General features: G+C 36.3%; 1 protein-coding gene across 3 annotated transcripts in view; it reads right to left on the reverse strand.

Annotated features, from left to right (window-relative positions):
* LOC129744934 (structural maintenance of chromosomes protein 3) overlaps positions 1-15,045 on the reverse strand; it is a 122,832-nt gene extending 107,787 nt beyond the window's left edge. For 2 of the 3 annotated variants that reach the window (XM_055737695.1, XM_055737703.1), the window contains exons 1-2: positions 14,916-15,045; positions 14,727-14,841 (exon numbers count right to left, since the gene is read on the reverse strand). In XM_055737695.1, coding sequence (XP_055593670.1) covers positions 14,727-14,841; positions 14,916-14,930 — 130 coding nt within the window. In that variant the 5' untranslated portion in view covers positions 14,931-15,045. Of the gene's footprint in view, positions 1-7,369; positions 7,511-14,726; positions 14,842-14,915 lie in introns of those variants that run through there. The other variant, XM_055737712.1, reaches the window with a different exon arrangement.
* Between the last annotated feature and the right edge of the window lie 2,444 nt (positions 15,046-17,489).

Raw genomic sequence — 17,489 nt, forward strand, 5'->3', positions numbered from 1 at the left:
TTTTAAAGAATCTATATGGGAATTCTAAGCGACATGTCAAAAATGTTTTTTCAAGAAGGTCGATAACGTTCGCGTAACATTCTAAAGCACACCATTAAATACTTGAAGGTGTTTTAAAGAACCTATATGGGAATTCTAAGCGACATGTCAAAAATGTCTGTCAATTTCTTGTCATGGTATTTGTTTTGTTTATATCTGTACTGATATTTACAAATGGAATTCAAGATTTTTTCGAATTTTTCTTATAAATGTTAAATAAGATATTCGAATAAATTTTGATGATGCGAATTTTTGTGATGATTCACATTGTGTAATGAAACTCCTTTGAACGAAATAAGGTACCTTCTATTGAGCACCCCACTGAATCATCTCAAATGACATTAAGTTTAAATACTAATCATTACAGTGGCAATTAGCTATTGCTGGATTGGTCGAGAGGCTGGTGAGTTTCATTGCAACCTAGAGAGCAGCGGTTCAATTCTCTAGGCATGTAAGCAGCTTTTGTAATCAAAACAATATAATTAAAATCAATGAGACAGACCATGATAGACCGGCAACCTAGCAATCTGACATGTGGTTGTCAGAGCAATCTGTCAATCGGATTTTTTTTTCAGCCCGTAGAAGTTTCTTGACATTCTCTTAGAAGCTGAATAGCATTCTCTACAGCCACCTAAACGAACTTAAAAGTAGCTTTAAGAACTTAAATTTTGGGCTGATTAGCATTCTCTTCAGACACAAACGAGAGCTGATTAAGCTTCTATGGAATCTTTTTAGGGGAATTCTGGTTGCTTGGGCAGGCACAACGAAATATGCAATACAAATTAGTTATATGTATTAGGTAATTGAAGATTTTTTTTTATTGAGGAATCTGAATGCGCAAAAACGAGTGAGGTTCTCAATTAAATTGAGTGAGTGGCATAGCTTTTCTTCAAAAATTGGTGAAAGTATGTTTGAGTGCATTTTGCAAATGTATTCCAAAATTGATCAAAAGTATATTAGAGTGTATTTGAAACCCCCCGGAACGAGGGGTATGAGTGAAAAATTCAATTATCGAGAAATGTTGACCTTTTCTGTCAGTAGATGGTGTTAAGGTTTGTTAAAGGATTGTCCGTTGGCATTTATATGCAAAATTTCAAGAGCTAGGTATCTTTGAATATATTATTTTTGCTTGTATACTAACTTTATTATTTTTTATGGCAAACTAATACCGTATTTTTTTTCACCTGGAGGCAAACTAGAGGCAACCTAGGTTCGCTCTAACTGCTGTCATCGTGCTCATTTATTGCTCGAGAGGCAACCTAGGTTCGCTCGAAAAAGGGACGGAGTCGCCCTGAGAAAAAAGTCAGTTTTGCGAGAAGTTCACCAATACTCTCAACGTTGTTGTCAAAACATTAAACAGCTGTTTTTGGCTGAAAACAAAACAGTTGAAATAATGAACGGGCAAATGATTATTGCCGCGATTTTGAACCTCTCAGCCAAGCAAAATCGTACTATCTGCAGTCCAGTGCAATCCGGACACGAAAAACGGCAATCCGGACACGAAAAACGGCAATCCGGATGTGAAGAACCGAATGAAGGAATCCAGAAGGGAGGACAAAATGACAGCTGCATGTAAACATTGCGCTCGTTCTCACGCACACCTACGTATGGAATGACTCGAAACCCGAAACTTGCTTTTTTATTCTGACGGTTCCAGAGCCAAATCCGGAATCAAAAAAAAAAACGCCATAAATACGAACATCGATTAGCAAATCGGAAGGACATAATTCAAAATGTATATTACACTATTTATTCTTTCTTTTATCATCCCATTTATTATTTTTAAATTAGTATTGATAAGTGCAATTGATCTGTATGCTGTTTCTAGAAGCTTATCTTTATTATGTTTCCAAATTGGAATTATTTTTATGTTTAGCCATTTTTCTGGAATTTTTCCTTTCATCCAGACTTCATTTAGTATTTTTAAAAATCTTATTAATAAATCATTGACTATTCTTTTCAGCATGTAGTAAGAGAGGCGATTATCTCCTGCTGCTGATTTGTCTTTTTTATTCTTGATTATTTTTATCATTTTCTCTAGATTTAATTTACCAATGAATTTCTCATCTCCAGGTTCGTAATTTGTCGCATCAAATTGTGGTATCACTTCATTCTTAAAGTTCAGATCCATAAATTTGTTAGCTTATTCTTCATTGTTTAATATTTCAAAGTTTTCTTTTGATTAAAAATTTCCCTCTATTCTTCTAACTATACTCCACATTTCTTGAATATCAGTATTTTCATTGATTTGTTCTAACATATCGTTGTTGTATTTGTTAATTGATTGTTTTAGAATTTTTCTGAAGTTATATTCGGCTTGTTTGTATTCTTTTTTGTTTTCAAGTGTTAAATTTTTCCTGAAAATTATATGCTTCTTGTTTTTGATTTCATATAATTTCTTAACTTCATCATTCCAGTATGGTTTTAATTGTTTTTTATTATTTGGGTTAAAAGTGTAAATAGACTCTTCAATAGCTTTCTCTATTTTATCATCAAGATCTTCAACATTTTTAATTTCTCTGTGCCTTATTTTGTTAATGTGTTGGATAGCCTTATTTTTATTCACTAAAATCATATTCAAGTTTTCATCTATTTTGCTAAATTCGTTTATTTCCATTTCTATCAGTTTATGATCTGATCCAATATTTTCTTCTGAAATACTCCAATCAATTTTTCTTGCTATTTCGTTACTTACAAATGTAATATCAATCGCTGATTCGTTTTGATTCAATTCTGGAGATACCATATCATATTCAAATAGTAAGTCCGAAATAAAATTTCCTTTATTATCTTGCTTATTATAGTTATAATCCCAAATAGCATGTGTGCATTTATGTCACCACCTAAACTGCCCCTATTCGCATATGAGTCCCATGTGCATTTTCATCGTTTTTGAGTTATCGATGGAAAACGCTTCTTTGTGCTCCAATTTACCTATAAAACAAGTTTTTGTTCGAAGTTTGTTCCCAAAATTTCGAGAAAAATATGACCCCTGATGTGTCCCATGTGAAAAATATTCGCATATGAGTCCCATGACCGAAATTAAGCGCCAGAGCTTACAATTGAAGAAAAGGATGGATAGAAAATGAATTTAATCAATAATTTAATGCTTGAAACATTAATTTACATGAAAATTGAACGTATAGTATCGAAATGATTCCGAAGAAATTTGGTTCTTAGACACAAAAAACATCACTAAGTAACTGGTAAACAAAAATATTTTTTTGACAAAAATCAACCGATGAACAACGCTTAATAGATCAATCTTCGGTCAGGATGGTTCCTTCATGGGTAATTTCGACGATCTAATGTGTGATCGGGTGGGTGGTACTTGAAGTGTTGTTTCGGTAATAAAATAACAAACTTTTTTCAATACTTTTTTCTATACGCGCACAACAATATCAGTACCACTGTTTTCGTTTATTACCTAGGAAGATGTTCCCGGGAGAAATCTCCTTCTTTGTCTTGAATCCAGCAAACTTTTGGTCGTTGTTATCTACGTATCTGTAACACACATTGAATTAAATGATGAAGATGTATGACAAATTTGCAGAAATTTCACAAGAATGAAAACAAAGTTTTGGAAAACCACTGGAAAACACATCCCACTTGGTGAATAAACCTTGATTGAAATCAGTTTGGAATCAAGATCTTTCGATAACTTTCTTCTGTCATCAAAAAGAATGGTAAACAAATGAAAAAAATATGTTAGAAAAGTACTTGCCACTTGCCGATAACTTTAGCACCAGAGACTCATTTGCGAATAATCTCTGTTCGAGGGTTAAGAATATTCGCACATGAGTCACATGAGTGTTTTATTGAAATTTCTCCGTAATTATTAGTTAGTATTAGCGCAAAAGTAAGCAGAAGTATTCTTTGAAGTGTTTTCTATCCGAAGTATTGATAGGTTTTGCCAACAAATGATTTATACGATTGTTTTTATGAAAACAAGTTTCAAACTTTACAAGCGTTTTTCTCGGTTTGCAGTTTTTACACATGGGACTCATATGCGAATAGGGGCAGTAAAACAGTTGGTAAGTTACTATTTTTTATAAATTCGAATAGGGTTTTCAGTGGTAGTTTTATATCATCTAGTGGGATATTTGGGGCGATATATGTTGATATCACTAGTGTTGGTGTTCTAATATTTTTTATTGTTATTGCTAAAATTTCAAGATTAACATTTGGTATTGTGTGGCATGATATCGCCAAGGAAACCACCTATCGTAATGTGCCAACACTAATCCGTCTAAGCAGCCAACTATCAAGGCTGGCGTGTTCCGACTGACGCGGCAGCTACTCAAGCCAACCGTTCGGTGAATGCTCGCTCACATATACAGTTGTAGCATACACATTGTCTGCCGTGATGCCACATTTTTATCGGTATTTTGGAACCCAAAAAAATCTTTTATCGGTATGGAAATCCTAAAAATCGGTATGAAAATCGGTATTTGAGGTGGATATTCATAAATGCTTACATTTTAAACTTCCTAACGTATTTTAATATAAATGGAAGCTTGCAATAAAAATCAAGTCTAACAACTCTTATTAATGTTAAATGTAGTATTAAACTAGCTGACTAAGTGTGTTTTAGCATATATTATTCCTTTTTTATCTTGGTTCTGGGTAACGCAAGTTTACATAAAAAGACGGTTTTGAAATTTCAACAGAACTTTATGTTTGTTACGTCTTATACATTTTTTTATTTTAAAACTATCTGCTTTTGCTGACGAAAAAATCATAAATCAAAATTCAGCAGAGAATCCAAAATTAGTATTCCTTTCCAGTACTATAATAATAATTGAATGGAAATCTAATTTAAAAGTTACCGTTTGATAGGAAAAATAAGGGCATGGCGATTAGACTGGCCCATTACAAAAAAAATCCTTATATTCCACGCGGCACCCCCTAGATTGGTGCATTTAAGTGAAAAAATGACTTTCTGAAAGTTTCAGGTTATTTGGCAGAAGCACGAGCTGGCGCAAAGGACTTGAAATTTGTATGGAGATTTTTGGCGAAATGTATGAAAAATCGACATTCTTTCACTATTGGTGTTCTAAAATATGTTACCAGTACGCTAGAAAGCTCAGAATTTCAGGAATTGCAGTTCAAACAATGACAAACAAGTTTGTAGAAGATTGTGATGCGATACGAGTTGACTGTGATGAGTTATCCGCAATTGAATGTGTGATTTTTTTCTCATTACTTTGATATATCGTGAACGGTGTATGGGCTAATAATCGCACTAACTAGATCGCATCAATGAGAATAACAAATAGAAAGTTTGTGACCTTTCTTTCAACTTTCTGCAAAGATATTTGTTATAAAATAAGCTACAACTTTGCTTAAGACACAAACTTTCTACGTGTTATCCTCATTGTGTGACAATGCGATCAAGTTAGTACTAATAATCCACCTAAACACCGTTCACGATATATCGATGAAATGCGAAAAAAAAAATCACACATTCAATTGCGGATAACTCATAAGAGTCAACTCGTATCGCGTCACAATCTTCTACAAACTTGTTTGTCATTGTTTGAACTACAATTCCTGAAATTCTGAGCTTTCTAGCATACCGGAAACATATTTTAGAACTCAAAGAGTGGAAGAATGTCGATTTTTCATACATTTTGTCGAAAATCACCATACAAATTTCAAGTCCTATGCGCCAGCTCGTGCTTCTGCCAAACGACCTGAAACTTTCAGAAAGTCATTTTTTCACTTAAATGCACCAATCAAGGGGGTGCCGCGTTGAAAAAAATGTTGTAAAAATCATTCCATACAAATTTGGGCCAGTCTAATGGCGATCACCTTCAGGTTACACGTGGTTTAGGCATATTAATGAAGTAAAAACTTGATTCTTTAATTGATGTTTAGCTAAAGTGGGATGTAAATTTGATAAATTCGATAAGGCAATAGAACCAGGTTAACCTAAAGGAAATTTTAATTTAGTAAACTTTTACATCTCCAATGGCTTTTTGATGTTCGAGGTAAATATGGGCCCAACTTGATGTTCTTCGTTTGGTTGGTGTTTTTTTTTTGCCAAACTGGCCATTTCACCTTTCAAATCCTTTAGTATTACACAGATAAAAAATGTAATCCTACAATACAAGTGATTTTACATTTGCGCAACATCGCGCTGAAAAATTTGAAAAAGAGTATAGCATGTTCGCATTGGACGAAAAATTACATGAAAATGCATGCTGAAACGCAGTGTCGGCATGCGACGTCTGTTTTTATTTTACATGGTCGTTTTTTCTGCTGCTGTTCACCGTTTTGAATTTAATTGCTGCGCTCAGAAGCCTCCAGTAAGGTAAGTTAAAAATTTCAGTGAAGTTGACCAATAGTTTTGAATAACAGTGGTGATGATTGATTGAATGATTTGTTCATTTATATTTTACAGGAAATCAACAGCTGTGATTGGGTGTCATCCTGCAGTATTCTGAGGCAAATCAAACTCACTTCAAATTGGAAGCTAAAAATTCCTACTCACATCAACGAATAGCGTTACTTCAATTGTACGGCTGCCAATTTTCAGCTGACAACAGACGATTCTACAGTCAGGAAATGCGATTGTGATTATGCGAATAACGTGTGTGAAATAAAGTGTTTGTTATCCCATATTATTAAACAGGTCCTCAGATAAAGTGTTGTTTGATACTTGAATTTAATAAAAGATCTTTGTCTAAAAATATTTGTATTTTTATATCGATTTTAGAAAGCTTCTTGCATGAGAGTGTTATGAAACGAGGCTGAAAATGTAAATCTACAGTAAACAATCCACTTGAATAGGACTGGATATTTACATGCCAAAACCAGTATTCATACATGAAAATACCCGATTCCCTTCTACCCATGCTCTTGCATGTAAAATTCCGTGAATATTTTTAAGTGTGTAGATATGAGTTCTAGCGATTGAAAAAAGAAATGATTGCAGAAAGTTGAGAGAGTTGTTGCTTCAATTTTTTTTCAGCGAATGGGAAATTGATTTTATTTTTCGAAAAATCACACATTATTCATATGAAAACCCAAGAATTTTGTGCGAAAATAAATGAGAAACGTGTTCTAAAAGAAGGTGTTCCTTAGAAAAATATTTAAAAAACAAATAGTTTTTCCAAAACTGAAAATACCCATTTTGCCTGGCGTGGCCTGGGGATCTCTGCAGTTAGGTACATGTGATATCAATTATTTGGCTAACAAGATGGAGAGGATTGAAGATTATACCGATGATATGACAAACCGTGTATCTGATTGCACTTCAAATCTTGACATACCACATCTGGCGATAAGTTGAACAAGAATTATATTCCAACGGTGTATATTTTACTTTGAAAAGTTAGCATCTCAGGAGACTAGAGCATGGTAAATTGAGATTGATGTTTATAAACTTCCACCTTCTGCTGGCAGTCGCAGAAGGTCAAATATCAGCCTTGAGCTGAGTCCATTGGCTTTGAGGTTGAGCACTATAATAGTGCATCATTTGACAGAACATAGGAACAAAACAACGCGAACAACTGAACGAATTATGAGAGTGAGCCGTGGAGATCTTTGCAGGTTACTTTAAAAGTTGTACACACGCTCGATTTTGTATAACCATTTATGGTTCTTAAATAACCATTTTATGATATTTACTTCGAAACCGCCAATATGGTTATTTTTCAATAATTTTTTCTGAAAGGATTTTAACCATTTTGGTAGTTTTCGAGTATAAACCAGAAAATGGTTGAGTAATTTGATGTTCTCTGTATCGCCATTTTGAAAGCGGTTTACATTGCAGCTGGACGCCCTTAAAGCAATTTTTTTTTTCTCCGCAGAAGTGCATCTTGTTTTCCAATTAATCGGTTTTGGAAATTGTAGAAACATCGAATTTGTAATAGATGGGGAAAGGTAAGTGATTTAAATCGATTATTCAAGTGATTTTCGAATTATTCAAGTGATGTAATTCAATTTTCATCATAAACAATTGAGGCGCTTAGGATCAGAGGGGTACAAGTGCCGAAATGATGATTTCGAGAAAACGGGCCTCAAAGTTTTTTTTCTAAATCAAAATTATCGAATCAATTTTTCTACTAAATTTTCGATGGAGTGTGTCTCATGAGGTCTAAAATGAACGATTCTGAAAGAAAAACCAAATTTTTTGCGATACTTCACTCACTGTAAGCCGTTGCTTATTGTTAGATCAAAGCAATCAGAACATATTTGAATTTCCATCATGTTTGATCACAGCAATCGTTTAGTAGCTGGTGCATTATAAAAGGCATGAAATTGTCAGTAGCTAAGTTAGTCTAAGTTTTGTTCTCAATAAAGTAACAACTAATAGTTTACAGTATAAACTAGTTTCATTCTGAAAGTGTCCAGACATAACAAATTGGCGACGAGGATTTAAGAACCTGAAGCGATGGCAGATATTCGGGAAGCAATACTCCAGATGGCGGCACTCCTCCAGAAGCTAGCCCAGCCAACCCCACCACCTAGCAGCCCAGAGCAAACACTGGAGGCCTTGGCAACGAACATCAGCGAGTTTTTCTTCGACCCGGAAAATAGAATCACTTTCGACAAGTGGTACAGCCGGTATGCGGATCTCTTCGAATCGGACGCCAAGAACTTAGACGATGCTGCCAAAGTTCGATTGCTACTGAGGAAGTTGTACACACCATCGCACACTCAGTACGTCAACTATATCCTGCCAGAGCTTCCCCGAGATGTCAATTTTGAAGACACCGTCGAAATCCTTTAGAAAATCTTCGGAACGCAGACCTCAATCTTCAACAAGCGCTACCAATGTCTGCAGCTCGTCAAGTCAGACGCAGAGGACATCATTAGCTACGGAGGGAAGGTCAACCGTGCCTGTGAAGATTTTGACTTCAAAAATGTCAAGATTGACCAATTCAAGTGTCTGGTTTTCATTTGCGGTCTCAAATCGCATTGCTACGCCGACATCCGAACCAGATTACTTGCCCGAATCGAGAACGAAACCGCAGAGGCTCCCGTTAATCTCCAAACTTTGATTGACGAATATCAACGGCTCGTTAATCTCAAAGCGGACACCACCACGATCGAGCGCCAGTCAAGCTCGAGACCATCAGTGCACGCTGTACATGAGAAGAAGGGACAACATTTTCACCAGCAGCAGCCATCTTCAAAGATGGAAAATAAATTGCCACGCACTCCTTGTTGGCAATGCGGTCAGATGCATTATGTTCGGAATTGCACTTTTTCGAATCATTTGTGCAAACAATGCAACCGTGTCGGCCACAAGGAAGGATGCTGTGGCTGTCTCTCGAAATCCAAACCTACCTGCGGGGGAAATAAACCACCGGAATCTCCAAAGGCAAAATCTAATAGTGTGTACATCGTGAACCACATCAATCGGCGCCCCAACAAGCGGAAGTTTTTTCCAGCAAATATCAACGGCGTCGTAACCAATCTCCAATTGGACACAGCAAGTGACATCACGGTGATCTCCAAGCAAACATGGAAGACCTTGGGTAAGCCTACTCTCAAGGAACCATCAATTCAAGCCATCAACGCGTCAGGAAAATCACTTAAGCTGATCGGAGAATTCCAGTGCAAGACGAGCGTCAACAACAAAACCTGCCATGCCAGATGCTACGTCACAGTTTCTCCGAATCTCAATCTATTTGGCATCGACTGGATTGAAAAATTCGGACTTTGGTCAGTGTTATATGCAAGAGGTGTCTAGAATTATGAGAGACACTGTATCACTATAATCACTGTATCGCATTGGTTGCGATCCGAACATGATAAAAAATAAATGAGACGATCAGTCTTATAGAAGCCGTGATTGGATACGGAGTCAACCAATTACAAGCGTGTTTTATTTTGATCAGAAAGTCTGTAAGTTAAGTGCGTTAAATATAAAAGTAAGGATTTAACAGTGGCGACGAGGCGGAAACAAAGATTTATAATCTTTGTAACGAACTAAATCGCGGATAAATTGAATTATTCAATTCCAAAGTAGCAGATTGCTACTAGTCAGAAGGGTTCATGTGCACTTGCACCCTTCCGACACCAAACGAAACAGGATTTTCATTAACGCGTTATTTTATAAACAGCTTAAAAATATCGAAAAAAAAAATATTTTTTAGTTGTGTCTTCTACAGAATGTTAATCTACACTTTTAAGTTCCAAAAAACAGTTTATCTCAGTTTTGATAAAAAAAAAACCACTTGCACCCCTCTGATCCCAAGTGCCTCAATTGTAACTAACAGGCTGCGTTGAAGTTTATAATCAATGTATGTATGTATGACTTTGGTGTTTTTGGCCGAGAGTTTCATACTCTATATAACCACTTTTCTGATAATCAATAAATTACAAATGAACAAATTTTGCTCTGGCTCTAGTCTACACAAAAAAAAAGCATTGTAAAACTACTAACCCGTGGTTTAAATGAACAACAGGCAACCATATTTTCGAGTCAAATATGTTTTGTTGTTTATAATACCATACGCATAGCTATTTTACCATGTGCTCAATTTGGCTGAGCATAGTAAATTCGACTGAGTTTTAGTAAAATTGTCAATGAAATGATGCAAGATTTTACATCGTGCCTAGTAAAATTGATATGTTCCATGATGAAACTAGTATGTGTTATGATAAAGATTAGTATACACGAGGAGCTTGATTTGAATAGTAAAATTACTATGCATGTTTGTTTGTTTATTTGCATGCATACTAGACTGCCTCAAATTTGTATGGGAAATTCAAAACCTGTGAAATGTTGTGCGCTGCAGGCTAATATTGATGCTAGGCCTAGTACAAGATCTCATGCCAAATTTGGGACGGATCGGACCACGGGAAGGGGTCGCTCAACGAGCCTGAAGTTTGTATGGGATTTTGAGACATTTTGTTCGGGAGAAACATGAAAAACCAGTTTTTCATCAATAACTTTGGTTCCCGTCGGTCGATTTCTTTCAAAAACGGGTTTTCTCAAAGCCTGAATTATGACAAATATTTCATCCGAAGACTGCATATCGATAAGAGTTAAGATAAAAAAGTTATAAGGCTTCAAAAATAGGGTAGCTTTTTTACGGTGGTATTCATCACTGTTAATGAGGCGTCAATATGTTCGACCGCCCCGACTCATTAACAGTGGTGAATACCATCCTTAAAAAAGTTAGCCCATTTTTGAAGCCTTATAACTTTTTTATCTTAACTTTTATCGATATGGTGTCTTCGGATGAAATATTTGTCATAATTTAGGCTTTAAGAAAACCCGTTTTTGAAAGAAATCGGCCGACGAGAACTAAAGTTATTGATGAAAAACTGGATTTCCATGTTTCTCTCGAACAAAATGTCTCAAAATCCCATACAAACTTCAGGCTCATTGAGCGACCCCTTCCCGTGGTCCGATCTGGCCCAAATTTGGCATGAGATCTTGTACTAGGCCCAGGATCAATTTTAGCCTGCAGCGTATAACTTTTTCAAAAGTCGGGTCATTTGGGGCTGTCTAATGCATACATTATGACTTCATGTAAAATATTGAAATTCACACGTCGGTCAATGTTAGTGTGTTCTTCCGATGCTCTGGAAAGATTTTTTCAAAGTTATGAAACTTGAAAGCAGCTCAAAATGTGTTTGTTTACTCGCGGGTTTGATGATTAATGATCTTGAATAAGTATAAACAACAAGAATGTTTTCAATAGTAAAATTATCATACGCACTGATGTTTTTGAGTCAAATATGTTTTGTTCTCAAAAGTACCATGTGCGTAGTATTTTGTTGATATGAATTGGTGCCACAATGTCTAAATTACTATGCGGACGCTAGTTTTTTTTTTTTTTTTTTTGTGGCGTTTAAATAGCTGTGAGAAGCTGACGCTGAAAAGGAAATGTGGGTAGAGGGGTCAGGGAAATAAAAGTTTAGAGTAGGCAGCTTAGAATAGTAAGCGATCTTGAGACGTTGGCTATACCATCTTGCACTTCCTTAAGTCCACTTCGGATGAATATGAACTTAAAGCAGAACAAGATCGTGAACTAACCCCTCATGATACCAGTTGGAGGAAATACGTTGGCGGTTTGAGACAGGTCGCTTAATTAATCCCAACGAAACTAACTACAGTATTTATATATAATTAAAAACAATAAAATAAAATGGAACGCTCTCACCATGTTATAGAACTCTCCTTGGGATTCGAAACCATCTTAGGGGTCCAATGTTGAGAGGATATAGCTTGAAGGCTCGTTCGTCATCATCAAAAGGTCACATGAAAAGAAATATAAAAAAGAAAAGAAAAGAAAAAAAAGAAAAATAGAATATTAGTTCATTTTATCTATCAATATATAATATGAAGCCTAGCTCAAACCAGTAATAATCTAGCTTTAGTATCTTTATCGATATCGTCTACTTATCAAAAGAATTGGAAATGCACAATGCTGTTTTTCTAAAACCTAATCACTTATTCTGGTCAGCCTCTCTGACAAACTATGCTAAGTCTACATAGGGGTTCTATTAAAATATACCGTGTGCCTACTGTAAAATGCCCGAAATCAGTGATTTGGACTATCTACTCATTGTCATTATTCAAAACCGTACATTCTATTATATACTTCCATAGATGAATTTCAAACCTAACCGAAAAACGTAAAAATCTGCTCAAAGTGAATAATTAAATAAAAAGCAAAAAAAAAACGTTTAACCAAATGAAATATAACATTCTTCAAGAACAGCATTTCCATCCAATGAGCCTCTAGTTCTTGTAAAATGCTTGATTTAAGAATAAGCCAACGAAATTCATAAACCGCAAATACACACTTACTAGAGCATTGGGGAGGCGAATACCATAATCTTTACCTAACATCGTAATACTTCTAGCACGTTTTCTCTATTTTTAATTCTATAAGACTAAACCAACTAACTATCTAACCAAACGAATTATGCCCTATTGAAAGTATCAACTTTTATTATGGTAAATTGTGATACTTTCACTACCAAAGGTTGCGATTGTTCTGCGGAAGGGAGGGCAAGTGTTTCAACTCTCATTCATCTTATCAACATGGATCATGAAAAAAATAGACATCTTTGAACCTACTGCTGAATTTAAACTTAATAAAGATGTCCAGCTCCTCTTCTAATTTAGGCCATATTATGACACCATGTTTAACAAGATTGTGTGTAACGACACTGTCAGGAAAATGATGGTTTGATCTATCATTTTCACAAACATACACACCGCAGCCGTTAACCCATTGCAACTTAGGGTACTATGCGGACGCTAGTTGTAATAAAAATTATGATGAAATCATCATGTCCATAGTATTTTCGACAACAAACATTGACAGTTACAAATCGAGTTAACGGTCATTCCGGATTTACGCAGTTGCACTTTACCTAATAAACGCGGTTTCATCTTAAAATCGCTTAAAACTTTCAAAAAATTGATAAAATTAAAATGGGCGAAACTTCATGTTGATGCATTTTCGTTGGAACGTGAAGTCGTGTAGAGCCTATAGAGTTGTTTTTGACATTTCTTACGCACACTTGCTGAGCGTGTACAGATGAGTCGGGACAATTAACCTCAAAAACTTTCGGTACAAATTTCAGTGCAAAACTGGGCAGCCAACCGACGAACATGGTCGTTTTTGAGGTTAATGTTCCCAAAATTGAAAAGTATTAGTGACACTTCCTGAATTATGACACGCATACTACTAGAGGCAAATAGGACTATAGGCGTAACTGAGTTGATCGTGTGTGACAAAACGGCCTAATTAGTTTTTGCGTGTGAGACCAATGGGCGTAACCAAGGTGGGTATAAATTCAGGAGGTGTTCCCGAATAACGAATTCCCGATTCAGCCATTTTGGCTATGTAGGCTATGCAACTATACGGAACTCATGAAGTTTGTTTACCAACAAACCCCAGAAAAGCTGAGCAAAAAATAAACAAACTCATTGAGAGCCCCGCTCACTCCTCGCCTACTTACTGTGAAAGTCGGAGAACCTAGTGTATCTAAGAACCTTGGGCGTAACTTCAAAACCAAAACAAAAACGGCCGATCAATAAGGCATTTCCCGACTTGTCAACCGAACAGCTGATTTGTCATGTTTACAATTTTCGGCATCTGGTGGTAGGGTAAAAATAACAACAACACTACGCATGTTCAATGGCCGAATAGTAACGAAACCAAATTGGAGGTGCAATAGTAATGGTTATGCAAAATTCTTAATTTTTTAAACTAGCTAAAATTTAAAAATTGTAGACATGACATACTTTGAAGGTAATGTTGATGTTATGTAATGTTAATTTGAAAAAAATATATCTTTTGAAGAAATAATTTAACAGTGGTAATCTCCCAAGTTCAAAATGGCGACCAGTAGTTGTTTACATTTTTCAAAACAAAAACAGAATGCTACCCTACCACCATCTGTCTCAGGAAATGCTCTATTGGGCGAAACTTGCAGGCGTAACTGAAATCGAAAACATAAAAAGGCGAAACTCGAAAATCTCGGAAATTTAGTGAAAAAAGTTAAAGATTTTGATAACCAACGAACAATAAGTGAATATAATGCACTTTTTTTTTATTTTGTTGAACAAAAAGTGGTCGATTTTTCAAATAGGATTTGATTAGTTGTTCCGAAATTTTCAACGCGATTTTCTCGTTTCAAGCTAACTGCTAGTTTCGCCCTTTTTAAATGTTACGCTAGAAATGGTATAATTTAAAACTTACCATAAAAAAAATTACTTTTCCCAGAACCGTTTCGTCCAACAACTACATTATGGCGCTTATCAAATGGTTCCACTACTGTTTGCTCGCGATAACTTTTGAAGCCCTGGATGATAACCTAAATAAAATAAAGATTATTATGACTTTCTTTAATTTTTCACATAACAATAATTTTTGGTCGTCAAGCAATACCTGTTTTATATGCATTTTTGCAAAGCGTCTCACGAAGCCACAACAAATTTATTTTTCTGCTCGAATACACGCTATACTTAAACTAATTAATCATAACTTATTTGTTATTCATGGCTACACGCTAAGAATATCCTACACAAAAGTAAGTGAAAAGAAGTCAAAACAAACCGTGCACACGCTCCTTTATTTTAACTCAAAATTAAGTACGACCTAGGTTCAAAACCTTCAAAACATATTTAGAGCACCTGCAACGGTTCAGGTCTAAATATTGGTTTTAGGTATACCAGTTTAAGCAAAATTTTAAATTTTGGAGTCGGCTAAAACAAGCGCTCCCCACCGGTGTGATAGCAAATTTAAAACGGGTCCACTTTTATTGCAGACACTCAATAATTGAGAAGAAAAATGTAGAGATTTCTAGAGTAATCGATTAAAAACGCGATTTGAAACTCTTGTTTAAGGTGATTTTATTTGTTGTTGTTGTTGTTTTCTTTTTTCCGGGATTTTCATCCTCGCGGATGATTCATCCCTTTTCCTTCTGTGGCTTGTGAAGTTTTTGTTTTGTTTTGTTCTTGTATATTTTGTTGTTGTTTTTCCTTCTCTTGACAGTTCAAATTTCAGCAATAAGTTTGGTTGTTCGAAGAAACGAGAAAACTTTTTCCTCTTCGTCCGGATCGTTCGACAAGGCTTCTCTGAGGCTAGTTGCCAATCCGCTGTCCGTTCGCGCTTCCTGGTACACTGGGCATTGGATGATTATGTGTTTTACGGAATTCGGTACGTTGCATGTAGTAGGGAGGGTCACCTTTGTCCATTAAGAATCCACGGGTCAGTCTAGTGTGCCCGATGCGCAACCGAGTAAGGATTCGCCGTTCGAGGAAGGATTTCCGGTCTGTCCAAACTGAAGTGCAGTTTTTAACTTCTCTTAACTTGGCATCCGTACAGGCGATCCTTGAGGAATACCATTCGCTATCTGACGAGAGGAGGACAGTTTGCCGTCGATGAATGTATTCGCTTTACGGTCTGTTAGGAAGCTTTGAACGAAATGTCCCATTCTTCCTAGAATACCCCAGTTCTTTAGCGTAGACAGTATTTGGTGTCGGTGTACTCTATCGAAGGCTTTGGAGAGATCCAAGCACAAGCATTCGATGTGGTGTCCGCTTTCAAGAGCATCGGAGAGGATGTTTTCAAGAGTGGTAAGGTGGTCATCCGTGGAACATCCAGGGCGAAAACCAAATTGTCGGGAGTCTAAACGGTTGTTTACTTCAAGAACGGATACCAGGCGTTTCTTGACCATGCGCTCAAGTATTTTCCCCGAACAGTCCTAAAGTGTTATTGGGCGGTAACTGTTAATGAGATGCAGGTCTTGCCTGGACTTGGGGATGGGGATTATTAATCCCTCTTTCCACTGCGCTGGGATAGCTCCGTTCTGCCAGATTTCATTGATTATTTTAAGGAAAAAGATTTTTCCAATGGGTGGGAGATTTTTCAAAAGGGGGTACCCGATTTCATCTTGTCCAGCCGAGCGCCCTTTTACTTTACGGAGAGCGTTTTCTAGGTCTTGAAGAGTAAAATCGGAATTGTAATCGAATATTAAATCTGTTCTGAAATCGATAGGGTCATGGTAATTGGAATCAAGGTTTGAAGATGCAACAGAAGCGAAATGTTCGCAAAATGATTCGGCCAGTAAAGTGGGATCGTTAGAATATTGATGTCCAAGTAGGAGATGAAAACGGCTGGTGCGGTTCGAGCCACCTAGTCGTTTGATCTTTTCCCAGAGTTTGGCAGATGGGGTTTCAGGATTTACTTCTTCGACAAAATCTCTCCAGCTGTTACTTTTGGCAGATTTGATGATAGTTCGGGCGGCAGAGCGTGCAGCCTTGAAATCTTTAAGAGCAAGGTCTTTTCTGCACTCAGGCAAATTCTTATTACAATTTTCATAAGATGATTCTTATGAACCGCTATTTAGAGTGTAAAATTGTTCTTCATAGAGTCTTATGAAATTCTTCTTATTCTCATACGAAGTTCTTATGAAAAATAAAAGAAACGGCATTGTGAAAAAATGATGAACACATTCATTCCATCAGTCATGTATATTTTGTCGTCGTCAGACCCATCCATTTGTAAAGTTACTACTTTTACTGAATATTTTGATGTGATTTAATTCCACTGATGAACTGATGTACAAGCTAAGCCTTGTTACCGATCCAAACAATGTTTGCATTCGGTACCAATTCAATGGAGCAATACAGATTTTTGTTTTGTTTACGCGGTCTTGTTTTTTATTTTGTTTGGTTTTGGCTCATTAAAGTAAGTAAATTTAAATTTAAATATAGCCATAAAAAGTAGCTTGCCCAATATGCCCCAATCGAGGTTGACCGTCAAATGACAGGTGTCATTTGACACATATGAGACCGGATCCAGAAAACCCGAGAAAAAAGAGCGGGAATCTGGAGGCTCATGCGTGAACGACGGCGGATGTCTCGTTCACTTACATCGGGATAAGGAAACAGTATACATCTACCTAAAAAGAAAATCCTCGAAAGTGTTTCGGAGTTTTTGTGCGGAGTGTTCGGCCAG

Source organism: Uranotaenia lowii, chromosome 1, assembly GCF_029784155.1.
Source record: "Uranotaenia lowii strain MFRU-FL chromosome 1, ASM2978415v1, whole genome shotgun sequence".
Taxonomy (NCBI): Eukaryota; Metazoa; Arthropoda; class Insecta; order Diptera; family Culicidae; genus Uranotaenia; species Uranotaenia lowii.